A 27,192-nucleotide genomic window follows, 5' to 3' on the forward strand; every position below is an offset into this window, starting at 1 on the left:
CACGTTGCACGCATCGCCGACGATGTCGTGACGTAGCCTATTAAAAGGCTGACGCACAACGATTCGAATCATAACTGCCGTAGAAATGGAAGTGTCAACATCGCGGTCCCACCTTGGCGATCTTGCCAGCGTATGCCGACCTAAGAAAAATGTGTCTAAAACGTTGGGGCACGTCAAATACGGTATGGGTAAGTTTGGTATGCGCGAGTAGAACGCTAAAGTACGCTATCATACGTCGTAGTAAGTAGAGTACGTCAAGAAATTTTAAACATGTTCAAAATTTTACGACGTACTCGGCGTATGACACACGTTCCGCATGCGATGGGGATAAGTTTTACACACGATATGTGGACGCTTACACACGTCCACAAACGCTACTTATAAGCTACTCATAAGTCGAAACACATCGCGGTAATGTCTTTTTTACGCGAAACTTATTTCTAACTTGTGTTTGACGTGCTTTGAACCAATTCTTTACGTAGTCCCAACACACATCGACGTATGTAGACGTATTCCAATGACGTCTTCCGGTCGACAAAAAAAAAATTAACGTGTTTCTAGCTTACAACTGCCATATAAAGACGTGTTCCCAGCGGTTTTGGGAATTGGTATAATAAAATGGTGTTCATAAAAGGGGAACCCAACAGTGTTTTCGAGTCCTTTTTGAGTCGATGTCCATGTCAGCAGTAACAGTATCAGTATCAGTAGTAATATTAGTATTAGTATTAGTAGTAGTTTGTTCATGTTGGCAGTAGTAGGTGAGTGTGAGGGGGAGGGTGTGGGTTATGATGGATCGTCCTTGCATTTAACATTTAACGATTTAAATGATAAACTCAACGATTTAAATGGCTGCATCTCCACTATTGAAAGTAGACGCTTCCGCTCAACAATTGGATTTTTTTTTACACTCAACGACTTTTAAACGGTACCACTCAGCTATTTTCATTGTTTACAATGAACGATTTAAATTGCTGTCACTCGCCTTTGTCTTTTGACGCTGGGGTTTGGAAATTTGAAACGTTTCTTCTGAACGTGTTAAAACGCTCAAACTCGACTATTTTAAATAGACGCTGCCGATGGACAATTGGAATCATAGCCAAGCTAGACATCGAAGTGTGAACATCCTCGTCATGCCCAAGAAAAGTTTGAAGAATGCTGCAAATAAGTGTCCTGGCCGTGGCCGTGGACGCTGACGCAAGGACGATCCATTATACCGACGTCTTTCAGCCTATGAGTAACTTAAAAGTAACGTCTGTCGATGTGTGGCAACGATCGCGTAACGTGCCAACAACACGTTAATCATAGGTTAGAAATAAGTTTCGGGTACGCTAAACATTACCTCGGCGTGTCTCAACTTATTAACTTACAAGTAGCATGTGTTGACGTCTGTCAACGATCGCAGACCGTACATACAACTTGTGGCCAGCGTAGCGGAACGTGTGAGTCATACGCCGGCATACGTCGTGAAATTTCAAGCATGAAAAAAATTGAGGACAACCGAAAAGTACAACGTTTAAAGCCAACGTACAACGACGTATGGCAGTGTTTTTCAGCGTGCTCTCAATGTTATCAAAACTTACCCATAACGTATTCAACGTGTGCCAGCGTTTTAGAAAAAAAATTCAAAAATCGGCATACGTTGGCTAAAACGTCTAGGTGTGACCGGGCCTTAAATCCGGATATGCAGGTTTTCCGGCTTCAACTCCGACTGAATACGAGCAGAGTACCCGCCCTACGGGCGATCTTGTTCCAGGCATGCAACATGTTCTTCTGATGCATACCTTTATTTGGGCGGTGTATCAGCAACTGACAGCTCTGTGTAGACAAAAAAATATCCCAGGTTACGTACATGAAGCAAAAACATACCTCCTGCTTACGATTCAAAACATGTCACAGCACTGGAAAATGTGGGGACAGGAGAACTGCCCTGTACATGGTGGAGACACGATACACATTTCCATCGAGAACTTGCGTCCCCTCCTTCACCCCACCCAAGACCACCGGCAAGGATAAAAACACCTCTGCAGCAAGTCTGGATGTAATTGGCCCAGAACTGTATGAGGAGTAGCGCGACAAACAAACCCACAAACACCGGTCCATGAATTACAGTAAGGATAACAATGGATGGGCACCTGAAGTTGTTTGGCCCGTTGTGCCGATGCAGGTACCAGGTAACTAGTGCTGATGTTGCAGCTTGTTTTTTTGTTAATTTGTTATATTCCCGCATGTGTGCCGAATGAGAACTCTTTGACGCCTTCTGCATTCCAGCTCTGGAATTCCATCCCACCTTGATCCACACCAACGGGAGAGTTGTCGCTTCTTCTTTCCTTCGACAATCCGATGGTCCCCTCGAGGCTCATGCTGTTCTCTGCACAGTATGTGGACTAAATGCCACCGTTGGTGAGAGTCGAGTCTTGTAAGCATTTTTACCCCTTTTAATATGAGTGAGGCTTGTGGAGAAAGTTCGCTACAGTTCAGGCATTACGATAAAATGTCATTAATTTACTTAACTTGTCCATAACTGATAAACCTTAACTAGCTTACCTATGCCATCGGGTTCTTCTCAGTTAATTTAACAAAGCTTCGTCCTTTCCCTAAAAAAAAACAAATTGTTCCAATCACTGCGACCTTGTCTTGTCCGACAGGATGGTGATGGCACAGAGGTAGCGCACATACCTTTGAGCTGTCTAGTCTGGGTTTGATTCCCATCTCGACAATAAACTGTTGGATTTGTTCTTCGCAGGCAGGTTGCTGCATCACAAAATGATTCCTCACAATGACATTAAGCTGGTTGTCCCGTCTGCTGACAGTTGGTGGGCGTTGAAGCCCCACGGTGTCTTTAGTGAAGAGTTGGCACATTATCGCCGCAAAGATTGGCAGGATGGTCGAGCCGTACGCACACTCGCCTCCAAGCTGTCTCGCCTGGGTTCGAAAGTCTATAGCTGCGTTGACATTCATCTCGTTTCACAGGCAGGGTGATTCATCAGCGTGTGTGCCGTCTCTCTGATGGACATTAAATGGGCGTCCCGTCTGCCGGCATTCGTCGGTGGAGGTCAAAAATCTCACCATGTCCTTTGCGAAGAGCAGGCAAGCCATCACCGGCACTCTCAACAAATTAAAAATTGCTTCTCTAACCAGCAGAGGGCACTGCGTCAGCGGCACAGTCACGCCCTCAGTCAATGACGCCACCCCGCAGCCTTGTGCTGCATACGAACGAAGAAGAAGATCGCCGGCATCCTAAACAAATTACAAATGGGGGAGTGTGTGGAAGTGGAGGGGGGTATAGGTGTGTTACATCGCATGAGATTCTTTCGGTAATAAGTGTTGTTCTGTTTTGCAGAGGCCGTTTATTCTTCTCTTTGTCGAAATAACATCTCCGCAGAGAAGTGGATTGTGACAAAGGAAATGGATGAAGAACTGGTGCGTAGTTGAACGTGTAGGCATTAAGGTTGATTTGTAAATTTAGATTATCACGGATGCACAAAACTCAACTCGACTCCTCAACACAACACAGAGGATTACAACACACGCAAAGTGATGGATTACGTCTGATTGAATTATTTGTAATGTGGGAATTGGGAACGGGAACCGGTTGAAACGGGAGACTAAACATGAGCGGGTCGAAACGTTGGGTGGGATTTCTTTGGTGTGCTCCAGGCGTTAATGCGAAATGCACAAACATAGCCTTGATTGCTCCTAAAAAATTTTTTATTTTTTTTAAATATGCAGGCGGTGTATAGGCACAGAACGCTGGCTTGATCTCTCGATGCCTCAAAAAAGCAAAACTCCGGTTATGTGACGAAGCCAAAACATGGCTATTCCTTAAGCCTGTATTTCACTGGCTGTGACAGCTCGCGACGAGTTGGAGACACCAAATTGCGATAAAACAGCGATAATTTTCACTTGGAATCACACTGAATTTATACTAAAACACATTTGCGTATGTCTCATGAATATCGCATGAATGTCCCATGAACTCCCGGCGAAATTTGGGATGAACTTCACCTGGAGTTCGCATACATGTCGCACGACATTCGCGCGACGTTCAGGTGACAAAACAGAGAATTTTTTCGCACATGGAACTGTCGCGCAAATGTCGTGCAACAGTCGCACAACAACTGTGTGTGACAATTGAGAAATCAGGACCATATATATATATATATATATATATATATATATATATATATATATATATATATATATATATATATATATATATATATATATATATATATATATATATATATATATATATAGTTCCGGTTGTGGAAATTCGCAAACCACCATTCAGGTCCCGGAGGTGAGATAACTCTAAGTACATGTGAAGTTAGCCCCAAACCCGTTGTTTAGAGGGAATTTATGTGATTCATTCGGGCTGCGACGCTTTGAGTTAGGCGTTTATCTGTTCTATCTTTATTTTGAACCAACCACGTCTCAACCGCCATAACCATCAAACCACCACCGATAAACCCTCCACCACCCTCACCTCTCTCCTTCTACGGCCAGTCCTGCATCACCTGTGAACACTGAGTGTCGGGCTGTCTTGGGCTCGTTCAAGCGATACGCACCGAGCCGCGAGTGCAAATAGCGGCCTTTCCAAGGGAAAATTCGGATCAAGAATGCGACACGCCCACTTCTGATCTGTCCAATCAGCAAGCGTGGAACGGCTTGGCCCCGCCTCCAGGCAGGTCTGTGTGAAATCGAAATATGCAAATTTTAGGATCAGGGAAGGTTCACGCCCACTTTTCCTCCGTCCAATGGGCGAGCGTGGCTCCGCCCCCGAGCTCATCCTGATCCAGAAATTTGCATATGGGTTCCCCTGCCGGCCTATAAAGCGCCGAGCGCCAGGCGAATCGTGGCAGAGTTTTGGCAGTCAGTTTTGGTGGCAGAGAGTTTTGGGAGAGTCAGTTTGGAAGAGCAGAGTGTGGCAGCAGCGGAGTCGGGAGGCGAAGACGTCGAGTTGGGTTCTGCAGTCGGCTGAAGAGAGTTGTGGCAAGAGGCCAAGGAGCTCGGGTCTGAGGCGAGAAGGACGGCGGTCGGCGACGAGGTCGCGGCGGGAGATCGCTCGTCGCGCGACCCAAGCCAGCCAGCCATTCTCCCTTCCCCAGAGCATCAACAATTCCCCCTTTTCCCCCGCGCTGAGATAGTGCAACAAGGGGGCCTCGTTCCCACCCCACTCCAAACGTCGTGCCAACGAAACCCGCGAAGGAGCACGGAGTCGGGGCACAGCCACGCGGCCACGTCTGCGGCTCGTCCGCCAACGTGCCACGAGGACACGGGTAGGACCCACCCGGTCTCGCGGACCTGGCCGCTCCTTCAGGTCCCGCGCACATATTGGCCTACAGGACCATCTGCCCCCTTGTCTATGAGGGTGGCTTCTTTCCTTTGCTTTTGAGTAAATGTGTGTCGGCGCCGTGTCTTGTAAAGTAGAACTGTGTAAGTGTTGCCGTGTGTACGCGTATTCGGTTGTAACTCTGCGTCGTTGTTTCTTTTGTTTTCCTGATATCGGTGCATTCTGACTGTTTGGCTGTATATGTGTGCTTTCCGTGTGTCGCGTAATAAATGTGCATTGTGTGAACTGTTTTCCCGTTTCACTTCGTCTTTTCTTTATTGACTCTCCATCCTGCTTCACGTAAAGGGTTCGTAGTGGGCTTAAAATGCCCGATAATTAATCGGAACCGTTGAGGCCGACGATAACACTGCTCGGTTATCCCGATAGCACGAACGGACCGCTTAAGCGGTTCGTGTCCGGAGTCGGCCTGCGGCGAGGTACGATCGCCCGATCGACCATCCGCGCAGGTACTTAGGCAGATCGAATTTGGCGAGCAACCCTATTGAAATGAGAGCGAGAGATGAACCTTCAGAGTTTAGGCTTTATTCCATTTGATTGGAGCCGCTTCTGTGGGCACACCAGGAAATACAGGTTCAGCTAGGAGTACATAAGCAGTAACGTATACATGTGCAGTTAACCATTGCAGACTAAATCCGCGTAAGCACGGAGTTCGATATAATCTCCATTCTCACCAGTCAATGAGCACCTTCAGTTAACGAGCATCAAGTGGACAGCCGATGTCAATAGCAATGCCCCGGGGACAATCACTCGTGCCGCAGAGACATCCCCTTATACGCGAGACGCACAACATGTGATCCCGCGTCATGTCCCTCGATTCACGTTAATTCACCACATTCTCCCCACCTTTAAAATGTAACTAGGGGCCCATCTTACACACCATGATTGCTTTAGCACTATAGGAGTATACATTTCAAGCAACGCGGACTAATAGATCTACAGAAGCATACATGCCAAGCAGTGATTATTTTGAGTTGTAGGAGCATGGAAATGAGCATCGATATATGATATAATGGGCATATAGGAGCATGAGCAGCGAGAATGCCGATAATCCCCTTTACAGATTGAGTCGTCGAGGGGGCCTTATTCGTCGACCTCTCCGGGAGTAAACGGCAGTTTCACTTGAGGGAGACTCCCGATCCTCTTGGTGAGCCTCGACTTGTGCCGGGGATGACTCCTCGATCGCTCTCGGGTGGAACGCGGCAGCCCCGTCGCCTGGCGGAGTTCCTGGGGGGGAAATGTCAGAAGGAGGAGTGCCAGAAGGTGGTGTACCGGCGGGAGGAGTACCTGAGGGAGCCAGATGGCGAACCGACACAGTGGTCTCCCTGCCATCCGGGAGCCTGACATGAGCATACTCTGGATTAGTGTCAATGAGTTCGACCCCCTCCACCAGGGGTTCATACTTGCTTTGTCGTACCGGGCGTTTCATGAACACTGTACCGGGGTGGGTCAGCCAGTTGGGCACCGTTTGACCGTCAACATAACGTCGTTGGTGAGTAAACATACGTTCGTGAGGAGTGGCATTTGTGGACGTGCAGAGCAAAGAGCGTATGGAATTCAGAGCGTCAGGAAGAGTAACCTCCCATCGCTCGGGGCCCAGTCCTCTCGATTTCAGCGCCAGAGTTACGGCTTTCCAAATAACTCCATTATACCGTTCCACCTGCCCGTTTCCCTGTGGGTTGTAACCCGTCGTTCGACTAGTTGCTATGCCGTGCTCTAATAGGAATTGTTTTAGCCCGGCCGACATGAAACACGGCCCTCTGTCTGAATGTATGTACGAAGGTCTCCCAAACATAGCGAAGAGGTCAGAGAGACATTTTACGACAGTGCCCGAGGTCATATCCGAGCACGGAAACGCGAAAGGGAACCTTGAATATTCATCAACAACGGTGAATATGTATCTGTTGTCTGTTTCGGTCGGTAGGGGCCCTTTGAAGTCGATGTTTAGTCTCTCGAAGGGGGAAGTAGCCTTGATCAGTCTGCCAGAAGCCGCGCCATAGAATCTGGGTTTTAGTTCAGCACAAACAGGGCATGAAGCATTCATTTGTTTAATATCTTCAACAGAATAGGGAAGATTTTGTCTGCGTACGAAATGTGCCATCCTGGTTACCCCTGGGTGGCACAGAGACACATGGAGGTCTTGCAAAGCCTGACTGATTGTTGCCGAACTGTAGACCCGGGAGAAGGTATCTGCAGCAGGGTTTTCTTTCCCGGGCCGGTAAACAATGTCGTACCTGTAGCAAGCTAGGTCTATCCGCCATCTCATAATTTTTTCATTCTTAATTTTCCCGTTATTTTTCCCATCAAACATGAAAGCCACGGATCGTTGGTCCGTAACGAGCGTGAAGTGGTTTCCCAGTAAATAATGTCTCCATTTACGCAGCGCTTCGACGATGGCGTACGCCTCCTTCTCTATTGCCGAGTGTCTCTGCTCGCTTCTAGAGAGAGTTCTCGAGAAGAAAGCGACCGGCCGCCCAGACTGATTAAGTGTTGCAGCTATGGCGTGATTTGAAGCGTCGGTCTCCACCACGAAGGGCACCGAGCTGTCGATCGATAAAACCACGGACTTACTGATATCATCCTTGAGATCGTGGAAAGCTTTCACGACAGCGGCATCTGGTGGAAAGTTTTTGCAATGCACTAGGGGATGTATTTTCTCGGAGTATTGCGAAATCCATCTTGCATAGTAAGCGAACATCCCGATCACCCGGCGCATTGTTTGCAAGTCCTGAGGTGGTGGAAGCTCACGGAGCGGGCGCAATCGCTCAGGATCAGGCTTAATTGTGCCGTCGGCTATTGTGTAGCCGAGAAGGTCAATTGACCTTGCCGAGAATACGCATTTCTCGTAGTTGAGAGTCAGATTATATTTTCCAGCAATGCTCAAGAATCTGTCCAGATTCCTATCATGTTCCCTCTGATCCCTACCGCACACTGTGACATTATCCACGTAAACAAAAGTGTCTTTGAGGTTTTCATCTGAAATGATGTCGTCCATAACTCGTTGGAAGCAAGCTACTCCATTCGTGACACCGAATGGTATCCTTCTGAACTGGTAGAGGCGCCGCCCTGCCTGGAATGCAGTGTACGGTTTGTCTTCCTCTCGGATGGGAATTTGATGATAGGCGCTTTGCAAGTCGATGGTACTGAATACCTTATAATTGGCCACGCGTTCGACCATCTCATCTATGCGCGGCAGGGGGTAGGCGTCGAGTTGGGTGAAGCGATTGACCGTTTGGGAATAATCGACAACCATCCGTTTCTTATGGTTCTGACTGCTGGTTACTAACACCTGTGCGCGCCATGGCGAATCGCTCGGTTCTATAATTCCCTCCTCCAGTAATCGCTTGGTTTCCGAAGTGATGAAATTCATGTCAGCAGTGGTATATCGCCACGATTTGATCGCTATCGGTTTGCAGACCGGCGACAAGTTAGCGAACAGCTGGGGGGACGTCACCTCCGCGGTGGTCAACGCATTTAAAATTAGACGAGGCTTGCTTCCTCCAAAGGGTATTTCGACGCTCGTGTGCTGCTTGAGGACATTATGACCCAGAATTACGTCTGCGCACAAATCACGAAGCACCAGCACCTTTACATCCCGATGCGTGTACCCTTTTACGTCCAATTCAACATTGCAGTACCCTCGTACACGGGATTGTAGTGAGGTGGCGGCCATGCATACCGTATTGTCAGTCGGGTGGATTACCCATTTCCTGCCCTTCACTAGCGAGCTGTTGACGAAACTTTCAGAGCTACCGGTATCAATCAGTGCCTCAGCCATATGCCCGTTAATTCGTACGTTGATGATAGCCTTGGATAGATTCCCCGGGAGGCTGCAGTCAATTTATTTTGCGAGTAGAGAGCCGCAGAAGTGGGTTTATTTCTCCTTAGAGTAGATTTACATACCCTGGCATAATGCCCTTTCTTGTCGCAATTCATGCATGTGGCATCTCTGGCGGGACATTTTTGACGAGGATGCCTTTTGTACCCACAAAAGAAGCATTTACCAACCGGAGCAGTTGCTGAGGAGTTTGACGAGGTCTGGGTATCCGGCTCCTCGGGTGTTTCTCCATCCCTCATGTCTGGCTGTGTCTGTGCCAGTGGGGTTCCTTGGGTTCCCATCGTAGCAGCGTTCATTAGCAGCATCGGTGTCCCAAATGACTCAGATTGCTGCTGAGCCGTATCCATCGCTCGAGCCTGATCGACTACCTTGTCAAGAGTGGGTTGCGCTTTCTCTAGTAAGCGTTGCCGTATGTGGGCTGATCTGAGTCCTTGGATGAATGCCTCCCGGGTCGCTTCCTTTCGGTGTTCCTCGGCGCTTACCGCCCGGAAGCTGCAGTCTTTTCCCAGCTGATTCAGAGCTTGCAGGAACTGATCGATTGTCTCCCCGGCTGCTTGCTTGCGTGTGTTGAGAAGATGTCGTATGTATACCTCGTTCTTGGGCTTCACGTAGAGCGCCTGCAGCACGTCGATCGCTGCTTCGTAAGAGTCGCACTCCGAGAAGAGCCTGTACACGCCGGGCGAGACATGATTCACGAGAGCGGCAAATTTGTCAGCTCCCTCCGCGATGATGGTCAGATAGTGTGAGAAGGAACAGAACCAATGTGACCATTTCATTTCTGCGTCAGTCGCGTTCGGGTCTGCGTCGAACCTCTCTGGTTTGTAGATCTTGTCCATCTTTGGTTGAGAGAGCCGAGAAAATTAAATGGAATAAATTGAAATGAGAGCGAGAGATGAACCTTCAGAGTTTAGGCTTTATTCCATTTGATTGGAGCCGCTTCTGTGGGCACACCAGGAAATACAGGTTCAGCTAGGAGTACATAAGCAGTAACGTATACATGTGCAGTTAACCATTGCAGACTAAATCCGCGTAAGCACGGAGTTCGATATAATCTCCATTCTCACCAGTCAATGAGCACCTTCAGTTAACGAGCATCAAGTGGACAGCCGATGTCAATAGCAATGCCCCGGGGACAATCACTCGTGCCGCAGAGACATCCCCTTATACGCGAGACGCACAACATGTGATCCCGCGTCATGTCCCTCGATTCACGTTAATTCACCACACCTATCCTGCGTGGGTGGGCAATTGGCACGGTCGTGGTGGGGTTAAACCCCCACCTGTGACTCGTCAAAGAATCACTTTGAAAATTAAATAATTCTCGTATCCAGATCTGGATTCAGATCTTCACCAACATCGAAGCAATTCGTCCTTACGACACACCCGACCTGTCCACCAACTTTCATCCGGATCCGTCCACAACTTTTTGAGATATCGATTTTACCTCCGTGACCGAAGGTGAAGGAGGTTACATTTTCACCCCTTTCTGTCTGTTTGTGTACAGGATATCTCAAAGTTGTGGACGGATCCGGATGATACTTGGTGGACAGGTTGAGTGTGTGTGACAAGGAAGAAATGATTCAATTTTGGTGAAGATCCGAATCCAGATCTGGATACAAGAATTATTTAATCCTAATGTGATTTTTCACCATTGAGAGATCGGGCAAAAAACGATATAGTACTGCAGAGCATGATATTTCAAAAATGTATTGGGCCCGATACGTTCTCGTGGACCAGGCATTCCGTGGTGAAGGTGTGCGCACTACTGAACGCCCTTCTTGTTGGCCCTGTCTCTCAATGGTGGACTCACTTAAAAATTCTCATATCTGGATCCGGATTCGGATCTTCACCAAAATCTAATCGGTTTGTTCTTGTCACACACCGGACCTGTCCACAAAATTTCATCTGGATCCGTCCACAACTTTTTGAGATATTTTGCACACAAACAAACAGACAGACAGACAGAAAGGGGTGAAAACATAACCTCCTTCACCTTCGGTGGCGAAGGTAAAAATAACGGGTCGGTCCAAATCTATCTGAGCCTGAGACGCAGAATAGAAATGAGTAGAACGAGCACAAAGCAATACACGGGAGTGAGCACTCGATACGAAGAACAATCGACACACGCAGAAAACACAAAATCGACGGCAGGACAGACGAATCCGGAACAATGACTTGGCTTTTTGGAAGCAGATCACTGAGAGGATCAAGAGAACCACCTCGACCAGGAAACCGGATAATTTCCCAGTTGATGTTGGAAATTTTTGGAGGATAAAACGGTGAAGTTAGCTTTGTTTATGATTGCAGTTGTAATTTTATTATGCTTCTACTTCCAGCTCCCAATGAGACGCGTCATTGGTAATTGTGCTTTCTCCATGATGTTAGAAATCTCATTCAAACTTCAAAGCGTACTTGTGTTTACTTGTTTGTTTTTGGTCATTCGTGATTTCCACGCTCAAACAGGCTCATTTTGTTGATGTCCTTAATACTGGATGCACGGTGTCCACTACATTTGATAAGCTTTTCAAGCCATTAGCGATGTGTTACTCTGGTAACCACCACATGACGTGCTTTCACAGGATTGCAAACCTGAAGAGCTGAGCCTTTTCTCAACCTGCTTGCCCGGTATACTTGGGGGTGACACGAACCCCCCGTTTGACCAGCTGTGCTCGTCGTACGATCCACTGACCTCCCCTGATTGGTTTCTCTTTCTGTGTGTGCAATCCCCAATGTCCAACAGTCCCTACCTTGGCATGTTTTTCCCGGATGCTGGTGAAATCTTGCAGTGAGTTCCAAATAATCACATATTTTTACCATTACAACAGCATAAAATTCTGAGGTGAAGTTTTTGTACTGCAAGTGAAAATATAGATATATATATATATATATATATATATATATATATATATATATATATATATATATATATATATATGTATGTGTGTGTTGAAAGATGCACCCACATCTCTCACCTGTGAATGCATGGAATAGCCAATCAGCTCTCACCTAATCAAATAAACCCAGGTGGATAGGATAATAAAAACAATTGACCCCTCACACACTCCTCTTGCTGAAGAAGCTGCATAAAACAACCCAAGAAGGCCTACACAAGGTGAGCACTTTGCTGTTTCGAACCCTTCCCGGAGTTCCTCAACAATTATAATGACATTCACACATGATAATCCCAATGCTAACACCCCCTCAGATACCGGACCGGTTTCATCACTTATTGGTGAATCATCAGCGATAGCGCAGACAGCAATGCATACCAATGAGGCTCCCAAGCATGTACAATTGACCCCACACTCCTCAAGGAGTGTGTGAGGGGTCAATTGTTTATATAATCCGAGCCACCTGGGTTTAGTTGATTCGGTTCTCGCTGATTGGCTATTCCCTCCATTTCAGAGGTGAGAGATGTGGGTGGGTCTTTATATATTTTAATATATATATAAAAATGAAGGGAGCACACGCATTAACACTAGATGTGACATGACATTGATGTCGTGCACATAAATTTTGCCAACACCATCACCTCCAAACTAGGATGCTGTCCCTGTGACACTCAGGTCTTTGCAGACTGAGATTTATGCCTTTATGGTGACGAGTAAATGAAAACAGAGTTGCCGATCCAGATTTCACCCTTGTTATGGGCTCATCGGGACAACGTCCTGCCATATCGTTTATTCGTGATCACAATAAATACAAATCAAACCCCTCACTTGACGAGGAAGCAGGGCACAGAACGAGTCCCATCACAGCTCTTGCTGCACGACATGTTTGGAACTGCAAACCTTATAACTGGTGATCAGCAGGGCAGCGGCAATGTGACAACACTTGTTAGGAACAGTTCGTGCAGCAAGGGCTGTGATGGGACTCGATCTGCGTCCTGCTGCCTCGTCAAGTTAGGGGGTTTGATTTATAGATGTGTGTGTATGTATGTATATATATATATATATATATATATATATATATATATATATATATATATATATATATATATATATATATATATATATATATATATATATATATATATATATATATATATATATATATATATATATATATATATATATATATATATATATATATATATATATATATATATATATATATATATATATATATATATATATATATATATATATATATATATATATATATATATATATATATATATATATATATATATATATATATATATATATAAACACACCTGGTGTTGGTGCAGTGGTTAGGGCAGTGGCTTGGGATCCAAAAGGTCCTGAGTTTAAGCCCCGTTGGGCCACTGAATTAATATACACCAGGGGGTTGACTCAGCCTGTCATCCTTCCGAGGTCGGCGAAATGAGTACCAGTGTACTGGGCCCGATGTATGCTCCGGTTGTAATAGGTGTACCATATCCCTGTGTGTCGTATGAGGCGACCAGGGTTGAGGCGACCAGGGTTGCGTCAGGAAGGGCATCTGGCGTAAAAACCTATGCCAAATCTTTATGCGGACAATAAAACGGATTTCCATACTGGATCGGTCGAGGCCCGGGTTACCAATGACCGCCACCGGTACCATTCGTCAGCAGGGTACGGGTGGAAATTGTGCTACTGCTGGGCGAAGAAGGAGACGGGGAAGGTGGGTCCAGAGAGGCAGTGGGAGAGGGGGAAGGGTAGAAGTGTGGAGGTGAGAGTTGGAACTCTGAATGTTGAGACGATGACTGGCAAAGGGCAAGAGTTGGCTGATATGATGGAGAGAAGAAAGGTGGACATACTGTGTGTACAAGAGACCAAGTGGATGGGGAGTAAGGCTAGGAGCATTGGAGGTGGTTTCAAACTGTTCTACCATGGTGTGGATGGGAGGAGAAATGGTGTCGGGATAATCCTGAAGGAAGATTATGTCAAGAGGGTATTGGAGGTGAGGAGAGTGTCTGACCGAGTGATGAGTGTGAAGTTGGAAATTGAAGGGGTGATGATGAATGTCATCAGTGCATATGCCCCACATATGAGGTGTGAGATGGAGTATAAAGAAGATTTCTGGAGTGAGTTGGATGAAGTGGTGGAGAGTGTATCCAAGGATGAAAGAGTGGTGATTGGAGCAGATTTCAATGGGCATGTTCGGGAAGGGAATAAAGAGGATGAGGAGGTGATGGGTAGGTATGGTCTAAACGAGAGGAATGTGGAAGGGCAAATGGTGGTAGAGTTTGCAATAAGAATGGAAATGGCAGTGGTAAATACGTATTTCAAGAAGAAGGAGGAACACAGGGTGACGTACATGAGTGGAGGAAAGTGCACACAGGTGGATTACATCTTAAGCAGGAGATGCAACCTGAAAGAGATTAGAGACTGTAAGGTGGTGGCAGGGGAGAGTGTAGCTCGACAGCATCGATTGGTGGTCTGTAGGATGATTTTAGAGGTGAGGTTGAGGAAGAGTGTGAGGGCTGAACCAAGGACCAGATGGTGGAAGCTGAAGGAGGAAGACTGTTGCGTGGAATTTAGGGAGGAGGTGAGACAGGTGTTGGATGGTGGTAAAGAGGGGTGGGATGATTGGGCAACTACAGCAGAAGTGGTTTGGGAGATAGCTAGGAAGGTACTTGGTGTGACATCTGGACAGAGGAAGGAAGATAAGGAGACTTGGTGGTGGAACGAGGAAGTACAGGAAAGTATAAGGAAGAAGGGGTTGGCGAAAAAGAAGTGGGATAGTCAGAGAGATGAAGAAAGTAGGCAGGAGTACAAGGAGTGGTGGTGCAAGGCAAAGAGAGAGTTGGCAAAGGCCAAGGAAAAGGCATACGACGAGCTGTATGAGAAGTTGGATACAAAAGAAGGGGAAAAGGATTTGTACCGATTGGCAAGACAGAGGGACCGAGCTGGGAAGGATGTGCTGCAAGTTAGGGTGATAAAGGACGCAAATGGGAATGTGCTGACGAGCGAGGAGAGTGTGTTGAGAAGGTGGATGGAGTACTTTGAGGAGCTGATGAATGAAGAAAATGAGAGAGAGAGAAAGTTGGAAGAGGTGGAGATCGTGAATCTGGAAGTGGGGTGGATCAGTAAGGATGAAGTGAGGACTGCTCTGAAGAGGATGAAAAGTGGAAAGGCGGTTGGCCCAGATGGTATACCAGTGGAGGCATGGAAGTGTTTAGGAGAGATGGCAGTGGAGTTTTTAACCATATTGTTTTATATAATCTTGGAAAGAGAGGATGCTGGAGGAGTGGAGAGCAAGTGTACTGGTTCCGATTTTCAAGAACAAGGGTGATGTGCAGAGCTGTGGAAATTACAGAGGGATAAAGTTGTTAAGCCACACCATGAAGTTGTGGGAAAGAGTAGTGGAAGCTTGGTTGAGAGGAGAGGTGACGATCTGTGAGCAGCAATATGGGTTTATGCCAGGAAAGAGCACCACTGATGCGATGTTTGCTTTGAGAATGGACTATGATGTTCACGGATGACATCATGATCTGTAGGGAGAGTAGGGAGCAGGCTGAGGCGAGCCTCGAGAGGTGGAGGTACGCATAGTCCGGCGGATTATGACAATTTTTGGGCGAAATGTGATTTTTGTGATAAAAGCGTCAAATTTGGCAATAACATCACTGTATATGTTACTGATGATTTGTGAATTCGGGACATTGAAAATTCTGCCTACTTCCGGTTTTATCCAAGATGGCGTCCATGCGTGTCATGTTTACCACAAAACAGGCAATCTTACTCTAATGTTTACACTTTGAGGTTTAATTATCATGTGTTGTTAATTTTCTCTGATACTATATATGTGTATAATTACGTTAAAACTATTGAACACCTTCTAAAGATAATAAATGTATAATTTTATTTACTCAACAACACAATTAAAGGGTCACATGATTATATATTATACACCAAAATGCTGGAACCCCCACTGATATTGCTTTCAACAAATAAGTCAGAACAAATGCAATTTTGTTTCTTCGTAATGTCTCGGACATATTAAAGCTAATTTACCATTGGTAAACATATATAAACTACCATATCAGTGTTTAGATCCACCACTACTGGTGCTACGTTATCTGGTTATTATCCATGACATACTGACATTAGAGATACCACATGAGTCCAAGATATATATATATTATATATATATATATATATATATATATATATATATATATATATTACCATTACTGAACACGCCAATATAATTAATGTCAAGCACATGTTTAAGATGCATGCTTTATGCATATATATATATATATATATATATATATATATATATATATATATATATATATATATATATATATATATATATATATATATATATATATATATATATATATATATATATATATATATATATATATATATATATCACATCCAAGAAACTGTTTTATAGATCAATTCGTATAGAGGTAAAATTCCTATCAAATATTTAGTCTATTTTGTCCAAGTTCAACAATTAACTTTCCATCTGTTCATCATAAACTCTTTCCTTGCCTTAACACAGTCCACCCCCACATGCACAGAGAGTCGTGCAGGGAAGATTGTTGCTCTTGCATTTACATCGTCTTTTACATCCTTTCTTGCAGCCACATCGCAAGAGTTCTTGACAAGATGCTTCAGCTGCAGGTAGTGTGGTCCATAGAGGTGTCCACTTCCCATTGGAGCCTCTTTGCCATCCATATTCTTGGGACTGGGTAACGAGGGCTCTTGTGATAGTGTTTGACCCCACACATGTATGCCTTGAAATACAGCTCTCTTGGTATGCTGAACAAGGGCTGCATATGTTGGAGGAATAGAGTCCATTGTCTTTCCCTTTGACGAGAAGAGGTATTTCCTACAGGCATCAACTCTCAGAAATCTGCACGTCTTGTCACACATAGGGATAACAAGCCTTTCAAGTACATGGATATTACCCTCATTGACAGACTCTGGTGAACAAGTCAATTTCTTGATAAATGATGTAACATCATCATCATATGCCTGGTGTTGGCTTAATGGTTAGGGGTGGTGGGCTTAGGATCTGAGGATCCTGAGTTCAAATCCCACTCGGCTGTTGAATTAATACCAGGTGGGGTTGACTCTGCCTGTCATCCTTCCGAGGTCGGCAAAATGAGTGCCAGCATGCTGGTATCCTGTGTCGGAGTGGCGACCCGTCCAGAATTGTACCCAATAGCCAAGGAGACTGCTTAGGCAGCACCAACGCTCTGCAGAGAGTATGGTCCCAGTGGATGGATGGATGGATGGATCATCATCATCCATCCATGCATCCCATGCAGTCTTCTTTCCTTTACCTCGGAAAGATGACACCGTGTCACACCCAGTGAAGTTGTGGAAGAAGGGAAGTGCTGCACACTTGTCTGGCCCAAGATGCTGGCTGATGTCATGGATAGCAATGTATCTGAAATTTTTCCCCGTTCCAAAAGATATCCATAACTTGTCAATGGTGAGACTTGGGAAGAGAGAAAGTGCCAAGACAACAACATCTGTGTCAAATGTTCTGATGACAATTCTCTTGTGACCATTCCTGCTGGCATGTGCCAGATGGACCATGATGCGGGTCTCTGCCTCCTCGTGTGTGCAAGGCTGAAGTGAAGAACAGTCAATGTCTTTGTTGTTAGTGATCACACTGCTGCCAAATTTTGTGATAGCATTGCCACCATCCTCGATATCTTGCACGAAGGTTGCTAGAAAGTGAAATAGTTCTTTCTTGATTTCATCTACCTTTAAGAAACCATTCCAATTTTGAGGAATTTTGGTGTTGGCGCTCACTCGCTTGCGAATCCCTATTCCCCGTTTTTCTCTGACAGTAGCTTTCAAGCTATCGTCTACATAACAATCCCAGATGATATCAACTCTGACCGCGTCTTTGAGTTGCCGTTTCACATATGGGAGGAAGACACTGGTGGCATAGTCTTGAAATGTATTGGCATCATTTGGTTTCAAGAAGTTGACCACTGCAGCGCCATCCAGTATTACAACTTCACATTGCTCATCAAACACACTGTGTGAAAGTGGCTCAAGACATTTAGAGAGCAATTCCGATTTGCTTCCGATGCGCAAGTTGCCATTCAGACTTAGTGATGGTGGTGATGGTTGATTTTCGTGCATGAAAAATCCATCCAAATTTTTGTTTCTCGTTTGGCAAGCGATATACAGTCACTTTTCAGGGAATCTATCTTTCCACTTCTTGTTGATGTAGTCTTCTTTCCTTTGGCACCAAACAGTTGAAATTTATTTTTTTAATCTTGTCGCTGATTGGCTTTTTGTTTTGGATGAGTCTTTCTGTGTAGAAAACCTCAGCTTGTTTCTTGCCAATTGTTTCCATCTCTTGAACAACTCTTATCATACCTGGATTGGCAAACTCCTTGGTATCCAAACTAAACAGATCTTGTGTTTCTTCCAATAATGGATTTCCCATTTCACAAATGACTTGTGTAAGAGATGAAATGTCATGTACAAATGTTCCTTGTATGCTTTGTGAAACATCATGATGCTGCACCCCTTCTATACGTTCATCTGATTGTGCCACATGAAGACAAGACTCAAATTCTTCAACCAGTCTTGAAACTTCTGGACCAGCAACCATCCACCTCTCGAGAGCACTTGGGTTTTCAGTTAATCCTACTGCACCACCATCACCTTTCACGCTGGCGTTGTTTTGCTCATGTGCTTGATCTAGAGCAATTCCGAAAAATACGCGTTTTGTTTTGTGGATGACGAAGTGTCCTATGTCAAATTCTCTTGCCGTGATGGGATGTAGTGGCCATAAGTTTGACATATCTCGCAAATGCACCGACATCCAACGGGCATAGTTGACATGATCCAAGGCGAAAAACCACGGAACAATGCTGGCAATGGCATCAACATAGAGTTGGAACCTACCAAGGCGGATTGCTTTGATGAAGATAAATACCAGAAGTTGAAGATTGAGCACAGTATACCAGAACTTGAATTATGAACTTTGCACGGACGCTTGTCTGATCCAATTTTCAAATTGAAGAACACCTTGGTTGAGTGTTGCTTTCTCCGCAAATGCCTTTTTGAGCAACACATAAAGACTACATGCTGTCACTTGGTGCGCATACCTGGTTCGTGTAAGGTGTGATACTTTCAAGAAGGAATCAGCCTTCCCAGTAGTTGTAATGTTAGCTTCCACCAAAGCACTTGTCCAGCCACTCTTTTCAAGTAAATGGCCAAGTAGCTTGAACGCAGCCATCTCGATGTGTAAACCACCGAACATTATGACAAACTTATCTTCTCCATGGCTGTTTGGTAGGCCCCACTGAATTTGTTTTGCTGTGGCATAGAGTGGCTGGTCGACGGCAATGACAGGTATCTGTCTAGGATTTACACGAAGAGTGGCATTCCTGATCAGGTTCATGGCATGGTGAATCATTGCAACAGATTTAGCCTCATTGCTGAAAAGAGGTAACAATGCTGACAGATATGATTGCACGACATCTCCGCTGATCTTCTTGGCATGGTCAGCAGCCCATGAAACATCACCCATATCGTCTGTGAATTGATCCTCACCAACAGTCTCATTTACAAAGTCCAGCCAGTTGTGCTCGTCTTCAAGAGCCTCTGTTATGTAACGTATCTCGTGTACTTGTCCACCATTAATAGTGGGAACTGTAGTGTCTTTTGGAAGTGCAACTTGCTCAATTGTCGTGTAGAAGTCCGGTAGTGTAGGCACTGCTTTGGATGCTGGGATATTCTCATTTATCAATTACGATCTTGCTCGAGGAGAGCCTCTATTCTCAGATGTTACACGCTGAAAGATAGATATCCCTGTACCATGGAAGGAAGCCTTAGCTGTTCTCGAACTAGGATTGTGATCAATGTTATCTATTGCAGAAGTTGAAAATAAGCCATCTCTGAGTTTGTTGGACAAACAACATTTTATTCATGGAATCTAATGCACACACTGTTTGCTAACTGGGTAGAAATAGCAAGGACCCTGTCGTAAGAAATACTTATCCCAGGTTAAATAGCATCTCAACTAAATGTTTCTTGTGTGTCTGAGCATGCACAAAGAGGCCTAAGTACACACATAATGGGGTTTCCGTTCGCCTTCCTTGGCGAAATTGTGTCTGACATTCCCCCTTTCTCTGCCTTGTATTGGATTTTATCAACTGAGCTATAGTGAGGGAAATCTGAGACTTGTGTTTGAATTCTAATGTTGGCCCATACAATATTGAGTTCACGAAGGTCACCAGAGATTGTGGTACAGATTCCTCTTGACAGTTTGTGTCAAAGCTTCCATCAAACTTGGTATCTTGGCTGAATATTTCTTGTCTGATAATTTTCGCAGCCATTGAGAGACTGAGAGCGTCTTTGTCATACGTTTGTTCATGCATTATCCGTATGTTTGGAGCAACATCTTGTTTGAATGACAGTAAAACATCTCGTCCTTCTTTAAAGTCCTTTGGATCAGGATACGCTCTTTTAACTTCGTGGAATGAATGCGACTTGGGTTTGACAGTCCATATTCTTGCAGCCTCTCTTCATATTGTCTCGCTCGGTCAGACATCTTTAAAACACTTGTCCCGGATTCTGATTTTGTTTCTTCAATGTAGTTTACAATGTCTGCAAGAGCAATACCATGCATCATTTTTGTTCTTGAATCTTTTGGAGAATCCATTTCCAGAACCCGCACTGCATTGTAAAGTCCAACAAGGCATTTTGCAGATTGTGCAACTAAATCTCTAGGACTGAGCTTGGCAAGCAATGTGGTGTCTTGCAATTTTAGTGCACATTCTCGAACACGAGCATCAAGCTTAAATGTAGATGCATCGTGTAATGTTTCACCAGGTATATGTTCATCACAGAAGAAGCAAACATCGGGTGCTTCACATCCTACCAGAGTACACTTACGTGTAGACTTTTTAGCTCAGTCAATAGCCAACCCATCATCACATGCTGACTTTCTCTTTTCTGCTCGCTTCAACTGTGTTGAATTGAATTTTGTACGACAGGAGTCATGCCAGCTTGCTCTGTGACTCTGTGCTCTGTGAAGTGTATCAGCAATACCAGTGCCATCATCAAGTCCTTGAATATCAAATTGGACGGGTAGACTATTTAGATCTTGAAACCTCAACATTTTGTGCGAATGTCACATAACCTGCCCCAAGGTTTTTGCGTTTGGAATTGGCTGGACATTTTAGTGGTTCATCAGTAACTGTCTGATGGATGAAACATTGATTCCATTTTGTAGGTGTAGCTGGAGTACGACTATCAAGCTCTCCCGGGGGTTCTTCGAGTCTGTAAATGAAAAAAATAAAACCATTTACTACCCAGTAAAGGCAAACACACCACTAAAAAAAGTAAGGCATTATGAGTTTGTTTGTTCATACACATTAATTATAGTGTAGCCTAAATGGCTTACATTCATCAAAAAAAAAAAATTATAATTGAACATTTCAAAATAATTACTGGTCCCTCAGTCTGAGGTCAATCTTATTACCTCCTTTTAATACCTTGATTGTTGAAATATCTCTCTGCTGGGCATATTAATTCAAATATTTAAACCGTTTACCTTATATTAATAGTCACGAGTCACTAATGTACAAATTCATTTCATTTTATTAACTATAAACTCATTTGATCACTCAAATACGCACCTTCCATATGGGAGATCCATCACGCCAAAAGCTGTCTGGTGGTGGCCATTTTGAAAGGAGGGAGAAATCATTGTTGCAGAAATGTATTTATCGTTGCTTCAAATGTCTTTTAATGTTATTTAAGTACGATTACCTTATGATATTACTCAGTGTTCGATCTAATCAACTCACTTAGAACATATGAATGACAATACGTCAGAATAATAAGGATTTGTTTGCATAACGTATATATATATATATATATATATATATATATATATATATATATATATATATATATATATATATATATATATATATATATATATATATATATATATATATTAGTTTTTTATCTATTTATTTGGTATATATTGCTCAGAGAAGCATGTTTATATTACTCATGATTCTTTCATAGCAAGAAACTGCGAAATTATTGATTAAATATGTTAAGATAGAGCTTATTCACATTTTTCTGACAAATTGGCGGCTATCTTGAATAAAACCGGAAGTAGGTCAAATCCCAAATGTCCCGATATCAGATATGCATTGGTATGCCATAACAAACTTTTCTGCCAATTTTCATGCTTTTATCAAAAAAATCACTTTTTTTTTCATAATCCGCCGGACTAGCACTGGAGAAAAGGGGAATGATAGTCAGTAGGAGTAAGATGGAGTACATGTGCGCAAATGAGAGGGAGGGTGGTGGTATGGTGCGGTTGCAAGGAGTTGAGGTGGGGAAGGTGGATGGGTTTAAATACTTGGGATCAACTGTCCAAAGTAACGGAGGGTGTGGTCGAAAAGTGAAAAAGAGAGTGCAGGCAGGATGGAGTGGGTGGAGAAGAGTTGCAGGAGTGATTTGTGACAGAAGGGTAGCTGCAAGAGTGAAGGGGAAAGTATATAAGACTGTAGTGAGACCAGCTATGTTGTATGGTTTGGAGGAGGTGGCGCTGACAAAAAGACAGGAAGCGGAGCTGGAGGTGGCAGAGTTAAAGATGCTGCGATTCTCGTTGGGAGTGACGAGGATGGACAGGATAAGGAATGAGTATATTAGAGGGACAGCGCAGGTAGGACGGTTTGGAGACAAAGTGAGAGAAGCGAGATTGAGATGGTTTGGACATGCGCACAGGAGGGAAGCAGAGTATATCGGGAGAAGGATGCTGAGGATGGAGCCGCCAGGTAGGAGGAGAAGAGGAAGGCCAAAGAAGAGGTTCATGGATGTGGTGAGGGCGGACATGCGGGAGGTTGGAGTGTCAATGGAAGATGTGGAAGATAGAGCGAAATGGAGACGGATGATCTGCTGTGGCGATAAACCCCTAACGGGAGCAGCCGAAAGAAGAAGACATATATACAAATATACATGCACACATACATATTTATTTATTCTTGAGCATATGGCAGATTTTATGAATATTTTATTTAATTGCATGGGCAACAAGAGATAATGATGCAACATTATTTATGTTGTGGCTTATGATACATTTGAAAAATGGAAGCTTTGTATTGTAAATCACTTTTTAAACTTCAATTTGCCTTTCAATAATGAAGCCCCAAATTCCATTTATGTTCCATTTAATCGTTGAATCCCCCTGAGTTTGAATTTAAAAGCAGATGTTCAACAGCGATTTGAGTGCAGCACATGTCTGATTAATTGGTGTACAAGGCAGCATGATTTTTCTTGCATCCACCTGTCGGCCCATTCTTTGTAAGGTCAGGACACATAATATAAAGGATTGCTGGGCAGGATGGAGTTGTGTGGGGTGTGTGACAGAGGCTTGCAAATGTACATGGGCATAAGCCCTGCGTTAAGTAATACAGTCCCTTTCTTCGCATTTTTCATGTCGCATGTGTTATATCATTAGTAATTGGTGGATATTTTACTATTCCTTATGTTGTATCCAATGCCAATGACAAAATGTAATCCATACATTTCCTATTTCATTTAGAAGTGACATTGATGCCACCACGAGTCGTTTTGGCACTGGCTTCTCGTTTGCCGAGTTGGATCGTCAGGTGGTGCAGCTGCATACAGTGGACAGATACACAGAAGGCATGCCCATCGTGGCGTCTATTAACGGCCGTACACAGTTTCTCAGCCTCCCACAGGTGATGGTGCTTTGAGTTCTTGCAATGAATTAAGAAATTTTCATTTTTGTCAATGTGAAATGGACTATGATTTGATCTTGTGTCTCAGCAAACCCTGACGGGTCAATGTTTAGATCGTGCTCCATTGGCTTTTCTGAAAGACTCGTCATCTGCGTGCGCCACGACCCTCAGCCGGGCGACGTGTCTTTCCAGCCATCGGCTGAGCATGTTGTCCTATGCCTACAATGGTGGGTATTGTGTTCAAGAATAAACCTGTGCCTTGTTGAAAAATGATTTTAAAACTGCTGGTTGAACCCGGGTGGGGTGTTCACGGGAAGGTTCTTAGGTGAAAAATGATTCATAGTCACGGGGGTTCAAGGTCGGGGAGGACGCTCATTCTATCTATGTAAATATTGTATGTTTGGCAGAGCGCCACTCCCGGTAGGAGGGGGTATTACAAGTCATTGTAAAATACAGCACACTAATTCTGAGGGAATTGATCCACCCGTATGAACGGATTCCTCCCCAGTGTTTGCTAATTTATGGTGTTTAAGCTGCTGCAAATGGCATCTCGATACTACCTTTGGTTATGGAATGATTCATAATTTTTAGTGAACAGGTAAGTGCTTCGTGCCTTGTGGGACTCACTGAGAAGTGTGGAGTCTGCATTTTATTTCAATCGTTTTGTAATCGAGCATGTAATGAGAAAATGGTGGAAGAATCATTGCCACGTTGCGATTATGCATTTTGATAGTTTGTGTGATTTTTCTTTGGGGGGTGAGGGGGGGGGAGTTGGGGAGGAGGTTTCTTCGGCACCTTGCCAACACGGCCGATGTCACCAATCGCCTGAAGGGTCGGTTTCATCATGTTATGGCAATGTCGGAGTTTGACTTTAAAGCCCAGCTGCTCTGGCAGGGCTCTCCGGCCTAACCAACCTCATGAAGACACTCGCCACGAGGCACAGTGGAGGGAGCTAAAGAAAATAACTTTCTTTGCAACAAATTGCACTCGGCGAAAAATAGGCCTGAAATTGGACTTGCCCATGACTAATACAGTATTGCGATGATACAAAATTCAATCACTGCCATAAACTAAGCTGTGTTTGCGATGAAGTCCTTTAATGACGATGTTAACCTTTTAGCCAACTTGGTGGCCTTTGTTTGCTTTTTAATCACTTCTATTTTATTGATCCTGACATGAGGTTTTTCCCAGCTGTTTGACGTTTCGTCGTTGTTTGAAAAGTCAGAACTCAGTTATTGCAAGTTTAATTGTCCTCAAGACATAGTAGGACACACACACACACACACACACACACACACACACACACACACACACACACACACACACACACACACACACACACACACACACACACACACTTTATTTTTTTCTTTACAGGATCATGTCTATTATTTTTTCAGTCGTGTCTTTCTCTCGGCCTCTGTCTGTGGCAGTTAGAAATCTGGGACAAGTGAATGTGTCCTACTGCTACATCAATGACTCTTCACGACTTGTGCCTGAGCCAGGACCCCGTGATGGCCTTCATGCTAATGATGTGTCTCTGCTTCTTGAGACGTCCGGCACTCAAATTCAAAGTACTACAGGTAAACCAGTGCCGTTGATACATGTCATTCTCGTAGTGCAGCAGATTACTGAAATAATCTTTCACTTGGTGGTACAAGCACCAAATTTTGTATACATGTGCTCCAGGACCTATTCTCTCAGAAAAGTACGTTACCCACGTTGAAAAACAAAATGGCCGCCATTTTTTCAAGATGGCCGCCATTTGAAGTGGTTTGAATCTGTGTTTGAGCTACATGTTGATGGAATAATGCTATTTTAACGTTCTATGCATCGAAATATATGTTTTTGAGTTAGAAAAATCAATTTCTGCACTTACAAAATCGTAATTATTGAAAACCAAGATGATATGGCCGGAATTAAATGACGACAGCCTCTTTTTGCGCTACATTTTGCAAAAAGAAAAAAAAATGAAGAATAATCTAGCATATACAGCAGGAAATTATTATCTTTTGATTCACGTGGTGGATTAGTCAATCATTTAGTCCTCACATTTGCATGCACACAATTGTGTACACTTGAGAGTGAAGCGATAGTATTTACATCGCCCTCGGCATTCCGTCTTGCAGCCACATTTTGTTAACTGCTGACAACTCTGGGCAATGGGTGGAAGGGTCGTCCAAAAGACTTGCCAGACCTCACCATCTTTCTGCCACCCCCAGTTTGCAGGGCTTTCAGTTTGCATTTTGCACACTGTTGCCTGGCCCCATATGCAGCCTGCTTGGTAGGCAGACCGTTTGACATGTTGTATGAGAGCTGCGCTTGTCGGTGGAATGGCATCATAAGACCTTTGCTTCTGAGCAAACAAGTCCAGTCTTGCCTCATCAACTTTGTCCATAGTGCTGTTCTTGTCATACATGGTGATGACAAACTTCTCAAGGACGTTGTAGTCTGCATTTTCCACGACTGGTGGGTACTAACTTAACTTCTTGAAGACGGGAGTCACTTGAGGGTAAACCTCCCATGCCTGCCATGCAGTTTTTTTGCCTTTTCCGCGAAAAGCTGACAGAATATCACAGCCAGTGAAGGCGTGAAAGAACAGCATGCCACTGCATTTATCTGGGCCAAGATTCGCCACCATGTCATGAATTGGCAACCACTTAATGAACTGACCCTGGCCAAATTCAACCCACGGCATTTCCATGCCTGCGTCTTGGAGGGTCGCAAAAACACTGACTGCAACAACGAGAACATCTGTGTCACGTGCTTTAATCAACACAGACGTCATCTGTTGCTTGGCTGCATGAAGAGCATGAGTGAAGATTCTGGAGTCGGCTTCCTCGTGGTTGCAAGGACTTAAGCCATCAAGACTGATGGATCTTTTGGAAAGAGCCTGATCTCCTTTGGTCACAACAACGACAGTCAGGACACATGGTCACTATCTTATCAGCAAGGAACCCAAAGAACTCTGTCTTGTTGTTGTTGTTGTTGTTGTTGTTGTTGTTGTTGTTGTCTCTCAGGGAACTTTTCCAGTTAGGTGGCAGCTTGGTTTTCTCCATCACTTGGCGTCGATCCCCTTTGCCTCTCTTTGATCTTGTTTCAACCTTCAGGCTGGAAGTCCAATAAACATCAAAAACTATGTCTGTCCTCACGAAATTCGATGAGTACATCTGAATCTTTGGAACCACATCCAGGACAGCATATTCCTCAAAGGTCTTTGATGTCTTTGGTGGCAATGAATACGCAAGAGAGGACCCATCAATGATAACAGCATCACATCCTGGTCTAGTGTCGGGAGGGGTAACTGTTGCTTCCAGAATTTTTGCAAGTTGCGACTTC

General features: G+C 44.3%; 1 protein-coding gene across 6 annotated transcripts in view; it reads left to right on the forward strand.

Moving 5' to 3' along the window:
- Nucleotides 1-27,192, forward strand: part of LOC147011213 (tectonic-2-like) — a 35,513-nt gene that overhangs the window by 2,732 nt on the left and 5,589 nt on the right. For 5 of the 6 annotated variants that reach the window (XM_085859772.1, XM_085859773.1, XM_085859770.1 and 2 more), the window contains 6 exons: nucleotides 2,269-2,400; nucleotides 3,341-3,420; nucleotides 11,768-11,973; nucleotides 23,694-23,853; nucleotides 23,942-24,080; nucleotides 25,287-25,436. In XM_085859772.1, the coding sequence (XP_085715898.1) occupies nucleotides 2,269-2,400; nucleotides 3,341-3,420; nucleotides 11,768-11,973; nucleotides 23,694-23,853; nucleotides 23,942-24,080; nucleotides 25,287-25,436 (867 nt within the window). Of the gene's footprint in view, nucleotides 1-1,676; nucleotides 2,172-2,268; nucleotides 2,401-3,340; nucleotides 3,421-11,767; nucleotides 11,974-23,693; nucleotides 23,854-23,941; nucleotides 24,081-25,286; nucleotides 25,437-27,192 lie in introns of those variants that run through there. The other variant, XM_085859771.1, reaches the window with a different exon arrangement.

The sequence above is a fragment of the Eptatretus burgeri genome, chromosome 16 (assembly GCF_056783735.1).
Source record: "Eptatretus burgeri isolate ZD-2024b chromosome 16, Ebu_testis_v1, whole genome shotgun sequence".
NCBI classification, from domain to species: Eukaryota; Metazoa; Chordata; class Myxini; order Myxiniformes; family Myxinidae; genus Eptatretus; species Eptatretus burgeri.